Below are 9,684 nucleotides of genomic sequence, written 5' to 3'. Positions count from 1 at the left end.
GTGTAGGGATCAAAGTCTTCATACTTTCAGGGCAAACATTTTACTATGGACTGAACGATCACCACAGCCTCTTCCTTTGTAGAGAGGACTGGCCCACTAAAACCAGGAGCAAAAGCAACCTTCCCTCGTGAGTCACATCAGGCATGTCCTTGTAGTGATGCAGCCGTCCTCAGTACAGACACCCTTATTACAGTTCTAGAACAGTGTGGAGCTGCAGGGAGCAGCAGAGGCTGGTTTTACAAAACAGGGTTGAAGACAGCATGCACAAAGGACTGAAAGTGAACTAGTCACTTCAAGGTCTCTTGGCTTGCAAACTGAGGACAGAGAGACAGAACAAGAGAGAAACAATTGATTAGATAGGTCAAGGTTACCTTTGGTGTGCTTCTAGATTGGCTCTGACATCATCATCATCATCCAATTAACATTAGACTGTTTGAAGATTTGGCAGCAATGTGACTAATCTTGATTTCTCATAGCAAGACAAGTAGCTGAGCTTTACCTTCATGGGTGGGATTTTTTGGCACAGTTAACTTCATTTTCATTTTTCCCCTGGTATGCTGAGGTCTTCATTGAAAACAATGGCCTGAAATATTTTTATCTTTTAAAATAAGTTTAAATCTGTTTACGTCTTATTCATCGGGTCGGGTTCTTGCTCTGTATCCCAGGCTGGACTCCAATTCACAATCCTCCTGCCTCTGCCTCCCAAGTTCTTGGATTATAAGAGTATGTCACCGCACACATATATATGTAAAACACACCAAATGTCTACATCTCTTCCACACTGAGAAATTCTTCAAATAGCAAACAAGTGTCCTACCATTCAATTTGATTCTGTTTGGCACTGTGTACCTGAGGTTTTGGTCAGATCCTGTAGGTTAAGACCTCAGTCCCACAAGACTAACCCTCCTACTTCTGACCAACCATATGGGGTTTTCCAGAATCTGTTCCTCAGATTCCTTTAACTGCTAGGACAACCAGTAGAACCCAAGGAAGCCCCGCCCTGCTTTTCACTGGTTCGCTGTAACAAACACAATTCAAACAGTCCAGTGGGAGAGATGTTTAAGGTCGGATGTGTTATGGAGCTACAGAACGGTGTCCTCTCCAGAAGCCCCACCTACCCCATCCCTCCACTGCCTACCAGCCTGGAAACTCTGGATGTTTCATACTGCCTTCATTCTAGACGCAATTAAGTCACCATTAGCAATGAAGTCAGCTCTTGTTGATTCATTGCCTCTCCCCTCCCTGAGTCAGGAATAGGGCTGAAAATTCTAGCTTCTAATCACTGGAGGGGGCAGGCACCAGCCCCCATCCCCCTTAAGGTCTTGCTAAAGGTCTCTTTAACATAAACCTGGGTGTTGTTGAAAGAGGTTTGTTCTTGATGATAGAAAAGCACACCTTCCCCCACCCCCACCATGGAACTATTTCAGGATCTAGAAACAAAAACTAATCACAGCCGAGAACACCACTTCAGTTCTCACAGTCTAGGAAGTTGCCAGGGTTTTAAGAGCTCTGGCTGGGAGCCAGAGATAAAGACCAAGAATATCAACTGTGTTTCATCATGTCACAATATTACACGATGGAGTACATTCTCCAACCTGCAGCAACTGACCCTAAGAAGACCACCTTGGTAAGTCCCTGAGGTCCCTGTTGTTGCCAGCTGGTTCCTAAGCAGGTCAGGAGGCAGAGAGCTCACCCAGGAGCTGGGAGTCTCTTCCACTTCCTCTTAAAGGACCCATAACTGGGGAGCAAGGGTCCAAACACACACGTTTGTGTAGAGTCTTCATTCAGACCACAGCAATGCCCATTTTACAGATGTGTCTCGTGAAAGGAATGGGAGAGGAGATGGGGAGGGAGGAAGGGAGGAAGGAGGGAGAGTCTGGGGTCTCCCTGATTCCATGGAAGTTTATGTGGTAGAATGTGAGCATTTCTAGGGTAGCCTTTGACCAACAAGAAAACAATGTTCTAGAGCCATAGTAGAAAACATCACTTATTTATTTATTTGCTAGTTTGTGGGTTCTTCTTTCTCCCATTCTTTATCCTCCCTGGTTTCATCCCCTATCATTAGAGAAAGAAGGATGGAAGGAAAGGGAGGGAGGGAGAGAGAGGAAGAGGGAGAGAGAGATTCCTTAAATCTAATTTCTTTCCTTTTATTTCTTCTGTGAGCACAACCACTAACAAACTACATCCAGGCAAATCACAGTCAGCTGCTGTGGACAGTCCGCCGCAGCTTCATCCCTACACCTGGGATTAAGAGGCACACATTTTTATAATTTGGGTTTTTGTTTTTTTAAAGAAGCCAAAGTTACAGGATTCTCTAAAACATCACTACACTGGGCAGCCCAAAACTTACTTCAACCCTTGTAGACGGTTCAGTTCCCAGCACTGGTGTGGCAGCTCACAACTATAATTCAAGTCACAACAGACCAAATACCCTCTTCTGACCTCCAAAGGTACCAAGCATGCACGTGGTACACAGACACATGGGGAAAACACTCATACCTAAAATAAACCAGTTAAAAAAAAAAAAAAAAGATCCGGTGCTCTTATAAACCAACAGAGCAACATGTATGTTCAGCCCCAGGTCGAGTTAAATCAGTCCTACCCAGGTGCTCTTAACTTCTGATGAACTTTAACCAAGTTGGAGGCAGGGGGACAACTTCAAAAGCTGTTTATCTCCTTGTTCTATAACACAGCCTAGTCGTGAGCTGATCTCAGAGGGCAAAGGCAGCGGAGACTGAGAAGCCCATTCTCCACACCACTATCACCAACGCAGAGACGGCCGGCTGTCTCTTACACCCTGGCCTTCAGTCACCTCCCCTGGGGGATGAGAGACCCTCTCTCCTGTGTCCACAGTCCTAGCTTGGGCATTGGCAGGCCTTTTCTCCCCTTCCCTGGGCTGGAGGTGGTCATCTGGCCAGCAAGCTGTTATGCCATCCTCTCTTCCTCCCTGTGGTGGTGCCTCTGCCCATCCCACCTCCTGAAGTCTTAGTCCATTCCCACCATTCCAAGCTAGTAGCCATGAGGGAGAGAGAGGAAGTGGGAGAGACAACTTTGTTCATGGATCTTCAACCCCTTAGCAGGTCCCTACCCTGATGCACTCAGACAGGAGATCCACCCCTGCCTCAGCTCAGGGCAGCTTGAGGCATGTGTGGTCGAGAACTTTCTAAGCTACAACCATCAGGTCTCCAGCAGTCAAGGTGATGAACTGGACACCGCACTATGAAAGATGAAGAGAGGTGTAGATTGAAACAGTTAGGTTTCCGGCCGGTGACAGTCTCAAAGACTATAGAGTAGAACGACAGTTTGCATTCCTGACAAAAATACATCTGAGAGGACCCCTGTCCCCACATTCTCACTGACGCTGCGCGCCGAGTATTTTAGTTAAGAACTTTTCAGTGTAGCTCTAATGTGCATTTCTCGTATTTTGAGGAGGCAGATCTCCTTCTGCGATGCTGGACCTCATACAGATTTGCTTTCATGTGGAGTGCCCCGTCAGACCTTTTGCCATCTTCACGTATGTTTTGGACTTTGGACTTAGCTTTTTGGTGGCTCTTTTTATAGCATATAAATCAGCTCTGTCACACCAGGCATGGTGGCGTGTACCTGAGATCACTTCACTCAGGAGGTTGGGACAGGGGTTCATGGCAGGTTCAAGGCCAGCCTGAGCTATAGAGTGAGACCTCAATTAAAAAAAAAAAAAAAGTAAAGATATATCAGTCATGTTTCTGGGACGTAATGGCTGTGTGTGTGTGTGTGTGTGTGTGTTCCAGCCCTGGGTTCCCGTGGCATATACATTTGCCACTGCCGAGTCATGGAAGATAATCAGAGTAGCTTCTGAAAAAAGAAGTAGAGACTTCCTGTTGAAGTAGTTGCCTCCTGCCCTTTGATTCTTTATTGAAGAACGTAATACAGACATTGTAAAGTCCACCCTCGGGCCTATCTTAACGCATTCTCAAACCGTCAGGTGGCTAGTCACAGCAGTTGAATGACCGTCGCTCTTCTCACTCTTAAAGGGTCCCCATCCACTCGAGCACTCAGAACCCACAGGCAGAGCTGAAGCCAGCTGTGAGGCTTCCATTGGTGCTTCAAACACAAGAGTCTCCATCTCGGAAGGATGCTTTGCCCTGGCTTCCTGACTTGCCTGACCTCAGAGCATCTCATGGATGCTTTTTGATTGGCTGCTCCCATAAGAGGTATAAAGATACCACTTCTAAAATAGGAGATTGTCAAAGATGAAATAACCCAAATCATCCCTGGGGAATTAAGGTTCTGTCACTCACATTTCACACATGGCTGTCTCCTAGGAGACAAGCAAACACGTCCCTTAAGAGGAGGATGATCTTAATAAACAAAAGATGAAAATGCTATAATTTAGACTTCTCCAATAATTAAGAAAAATCTACTTTTGGCCCATGGGTGAGTTTCTTCTCTTGCTTTTAGCATACAGTATGTTCACTTACATTCCAGATACAAGATGGGGCAGCAGCATCCATGAGGCCATTAGTTCGGCTGTTTCTTTTGGCAGAAGCCACAGGGTTCAGGCATTGGCTTTCCACCCTAGAGAACTTGAGAAGTCAGGTGACTCTTGTGTCCACTCAAGGAGCAGTGAGACCCTGCGTAACCAGGCCTGCATTCTGTTCACACTGAGGTTTCACTGAAAGTCACACTAGTTTTTAATACATGCCCCCCCACCCCAGGAAGCCCTGTGTCACTGAGGCAGGGCGAACGGTATCCAGACTTCTCCCAAATAAATCTTGCATTGGGCAGCAGGGAGGAGGGTTAAGTCAGGGATGCATAGCCTGCCTGTTAAAAGCACTACCAGACACCAAAGTGGTTTGTTAGGCTTAACATCATCGTAGTTGATTTTTCTTAGTGGCGACGAGATCCGGTCTAGTCCTGTTCACAGGAGGCGCTCTTCTTCAAGTCCCCGGCATGTCCTGGGCCCTTGCTCTTGACCTTTTTCATGAAGGTTGTTGAGTGTGCTCTAGGCGTGAGGAGCCATTAAGCTACCCAGAAGGATTGAGAGATAACAGGTTGTCACTGCACACCCAATTCCCACAACCTAGCGAGGAGGTTGGCTGGGTGGGATGCAGGAGTAGACAGAAAGGTACCCCTTCCAAATGGCAGGATGAGACTCCAGGAAAACTCTGGAAAACCATGTGACAGAGATGTTCTCAGTCATCCAGATAAGAGTTCTGATTTCCATCCCTTACTGGATAAACTGAGGCAGAGTGGGTAGGAAACTCGCCTAAGCCTGCACAGGTAGAAAGCAGCAGAGCTGTAGTCTGGCAGGATCAGCCCTCTTCGTTGGTTTTCTAGTCTTGTTTGGAGACAGAATCCCCTGCAGCCCAGGTTGGCCTTGGACAGTCTATGGCGCTGAGGATGCCCTTTCTGATCTTCCCACCTTGTTCCCAAGTGCTGGGCTTACAGATGTGGTCAGCACAGCCCGGACAGAATTAACGTTCACCTGCTGGGTTCAGATGGCCAGGAAGATCACATTGATAGAAGACTGCAATTCACTATCTTAAGAATGAGCAAGAAACCTCTTAGAGGCCATGAGGATGGAGAGTTTGTGCGCGCAGAGGGTTAAAGATCTGTGGGGCTGCTGTCAGGGTCTATCTAGGGCAGTGGTTTTCAACCTTCCTAATGCTGTGACACTTTAATATCATCCCTCAGGCCATGGTGACCCCAACCATAAATTTTTCATTGCTGCTTCATAGCTGTAATTTTGCTACTGTTATAAGTCAAAACTATCTGTGTTTTCCAATGGTCTTAGGTGACCCCTGTGAGAGGGTTCTTTAAGCCCCCTTGAAGGAGTTGTGACCCACAGGTTGAGAAGTGCTGGTCTAAAGCAGTGACCCCCCCTCCTCTAGATCAGGAGCCCTTGTGACCCCAGGAGCCATGGCTTGCCTTTCTCCATGACAAAAAAACACAACGCAGTTAGCGCCATGTTCTTGTGAAGTCTGGAAAGCACACCCGTGCTCTTACAAGTCTGTCACTCACTTCCAGGTCAAAGCAGAGAGGAGCCTGCATGACTCTCAAAGCCACAGCAAGTCCTTGGAGAGAGGCGCGCACACACATGCACACACACACACACACACACACACACACACACACACACACACTGAACTCCTGAGAGCTCAGCCTGTGTGCACAAGCTATGAGAACACTGACCATTTCTGACATCAGAGAGTAACACTGCTGGCTTGCTGTATTCTCCCTACCTCCACGGCGCCCCTAGAACCCATTTGGTCCTCACCCCACAAGGTAGCATTTCCTTCAGTGTTGAGTCATAGCCAGTTCGGCTTGTGAGACTAGCAATGGTGATCAGAAAAGCAATCAGTTTAAAAAAATTTTTTTTTCTCCTTCTTCCTTCATTCCCCCCCCCAATAGTTTAACCCCCAAGTTCAACTTGATTATAATTACAACATGTGTGTATGAGTGCACTAGCATGCATGTGCATGTATGTGTGTGTGTGTGTGTGTGTGTGTGTGTGTGTGTGCAGGTATACATGGGAAGATCAGAGGTCAATGTTGGTAGCTTCTTCCACTGCTCTTCACCTTATCTTTGATGTAGGTGTGGCACTGTGTAGACCAGGCTAGCCTCAAATTCAAAGCCTGCCTCTGAATCACAAGTGATTGAGATTATAGGTGTGTGTGTATGTGTGTGTGTGTGTGTGTGTGTGTGTATGTGTGTGTGTGTGTGTGTGTGTGTGTGTGGCCACACCCAGATATATATTTTTTAAGATTTTTATATTTTATCTTATGTGTATGGGTGAGTGTTTTACCTGCATGCATGTGTGTAGCACTTGCATGCCTGATGCCCTTGGAGTCAGAAGAGGGATCAAGTCTCCTTGGACTTACAGATGGTCATTAGCCCCTGTGTAAGTACTGGAAACCAAACGTGGGTGGGCCCTCTACAAGAGCCACAAATGTTCTTAATCACTAGGCCATCTCTCAAGCCCCCATACTTACAATTTTTAAGTGTGAAAATCTCCACCGTATTTCAAAATGCTAGCATGCTCTCCTAATCCAGAAATAGAGTCAAGATTTCAAGACCTGGGTGTCAATGTATTTGAATCTTATTATATACCCTACACTGAGTCTCGCCTCCTCGAGGCCTGGGACCATAAAGGCTTCCTTGACCTCTCTGCTTTCAGCGCTGGCTCAGAGATAGCACATCAGAATGTACTGGAGAGAGAAAGAGAAAAAGAGATATCTCAATTTATCAGCCACCAGCAGGGGACCTGCTCCCTTGAGTGCATTGGGAGGAATCTCGCTCTAGAAAAAAAAAGGTCCACCCCCCCCCCCAGATGTCCCTGTGCACATAACTACAGCTGCAGTGGTTTGCACATGAAATGGAGACTGAGGCCAGAGAGATGGCCCAACAGTGAAGGTACTCGCCACCAAGCCTGAAGACCTGAGTTCAGTCCCACATGACCACCATGTGAAGTATTCATGGCACATGTGCACCCACTGAAGACATAACACGTGTGTACCTACACAGCCATGCCCCCCACATACAAGTAAATAGTGTAGTTCTTTAAAATTGCAAAGAAAGTATATGACTATAAGATATATATCGAAAACCTGGGGCTGGAGAGATGGCTCAGCAGTTAAGAGCACTTGCTGCTCTTGTAGAGGACCCGGTACATTTTCCAACACCCACATGGTGGTTTACAGACTTCTGTAATTCCATTTGCAAGATTCGGTGAAGTCTTCTGACCTCCGTGGGCACACACATGGTGCTCAATCATATATGCAGGCAAAACACATACATAAAAGTAAAATGAATAAACATAAGCAAGCCCAGTTCCTTGTCTGGAGAAGGTGTGGCGACCTGGCACTGTCTCCCAGGGTTACAATTTACAAGTTCTCTCAAGGATAGTTTGTACCCACGTACTCTCAACACCTGGGGGTGGAGGCAAGAGGATTAGGAGTTACAATATGTAACAAGACTGTCTTCACGGAAATACAGCTTATCTAAGGAATTTATCCCTCAGAGATGCCTTCTTGGATGGAACTCAAGGCGTCTAAGGTTATTCTTTATACCATTGTAGGGAACAGGGAAAATCTGGAAACAATTGAAATGTCCACCAACAGGGAATGTCTAAAGGGTAGTGCTTCCAAATAAGGCAATTCTTTGTAGCTGTTCAAAGACCATACTCAGCTCAATATGCTGGCAGAGACCAATTACTAACACATAGTACTGCAGCAACCAAGAGAGGGCAGCAATGCATATTGACCTGTAAATACAGTTGTGTACCGGTAAGGATGTTCAGACCAATGATAGATTAAATATGCAAATGTTGCATCACCTAGAGATGTCATAGCCACCTTCGCCTGTGTAAGCGCTGCTCTGAAATGTTCACACAACAGCGAAATTCCTTTATAGATCTCAGATGCTGTCTGTGCCTTTAGTCGGTGCATGAAATATTTATAAAAGGAAGCATAAGAAACTGGGAACAGGAAAACTGTGATTAGAACACAGGGAGGAGAAGAGACATCTTACTGTTTTCAATAAGAGGGGGGGAGGGAGGGAGAGAGGGAGAAGGAGGGAGGGGGGACAGAAGGGGGGGAGAGAGAGAGAGAGAGAGAGAGAGTGAGAGCACTACAGCCTTCACCAAGTCTTTAGTAAATCTTTTTAAATGTTATTCTATTTTTAGGCATCGAGGGTTCAAAACAGTTTTTTGTTTCTGTTTTTGGTATATGAATTGGTTAGCAGGTTTACTAAAAAAAAGGGAGGGAGGGTGTTTTTTATTCTGGCAGAGAGTCCATTTAGAGTCCATTTAGAAGGAACTAAGGATGATGTTCAGGTTTACATCTTATCCCAGCTCACCCTAAGAACTGACTCTCCACAGAGACAGACAGAGGTGGTCCATGTCTCCCAGACCCAAGAAGAAAAGCTGGCCGCTGCCCTCAGTGTGGAGTTACACGACACTTCACGCCAAGTTCAGAGTCTCCAGGCCGAGACAGAATCTCTACGGGCTCTGGTGAGTGTGCCAAGAAAGGCCCTGGTGGTTTTTATGTTTAACCATCTCAACTGTCAGCGTGATGTCTCATAGGTCATAGCTCGCTAAGGGCTTCCTTCCCACAGGATGTGGTTTGGGTGCCTGAAGCATCATCAGATACTGACTCATACTTAACAAGTGTCCCGGACATGGCAGGGCCCTGTGGAAATAGCCCTTACCTGCCACTGCTGGGAATGTTGGCTGCTAACATTCAGCAGCTGTCCCTTTTGCTTCTTCAGAAACTTGCCATTAGCCAAGCAGAAGACTCCTGATCCAAGAAGGCAGGCCATGCCCTTGACTCAGACAGTGACAGGATGGGTTTGAAAGCCCAGTCTACTAACTTCAAAGTGGGAACAGCTGTACAGTATTGGGCAGTAGCTAGCCAGTTTCCAAGGAGGCAACATCCTTGCTTAGCATCTTCCCTGCCCTGTCTTCTTTTCCTGAGAGTAATCCTGGAACTGTTTATTGGCTCTAAGGTCCTTGTCTCAAGCTCTGCCTCTGGAGAAACCCAACCTCAGACGCCTGCCTAGTAAGCTCAGACTCGCTGCAGTTTGCAAGCAGGTGCCTTGCAACCACTAATTATTAGTCATTAAAATAATTACAGTCAGCCCCCTATATCCATGGTTTCTCCATCTGTGGATTCAATCAACCTTCAAGAAAAGCACTGCACATGG

At 46.5% G+C, this 9,684-nt stretch overlaps 1 protein-coding gene across 1 annotated transcript in view; it reads left to right on the top strand.

Annotated features, from left to right (window-relative positions):
* BFSP2 (beaded filament structural protein 2) overlaps nucleotides 1–9,684 on the top strand; it is a gene marked incomplete at both ends in the record, with an annotated part of 48,855 nt that overhangs the window by 29,023 nt on the left and 10,148 nt on the right. Inside the window, one exon of the mRNA XM_080934671.1 lies at nucleotides 8,861–8,992. Within this exon, the coding sequence (XP_080790797.1) occupies nucleotides 8,861–8,992 (132 nt within the window). The remainder of the gene's footprint in view (nucleotides 1–8,860; nucleotides 8,993–9,684) is intronic.

The sequence above is a fragment of the Micromys minutus genome (assembly GCF_963924665.1).
Source record: "Micromys minutus genome assembly, chromosome: 21".
NCBI classification, from domain to species: Eukaryota; Metazoa; Chordata; class Mammalia; order Rodentia; family Muridae; genus Micromys; species Micromys minutus.
This window is presented reverse-complemented; position numbering and strand designations above follow the sequence as displayed.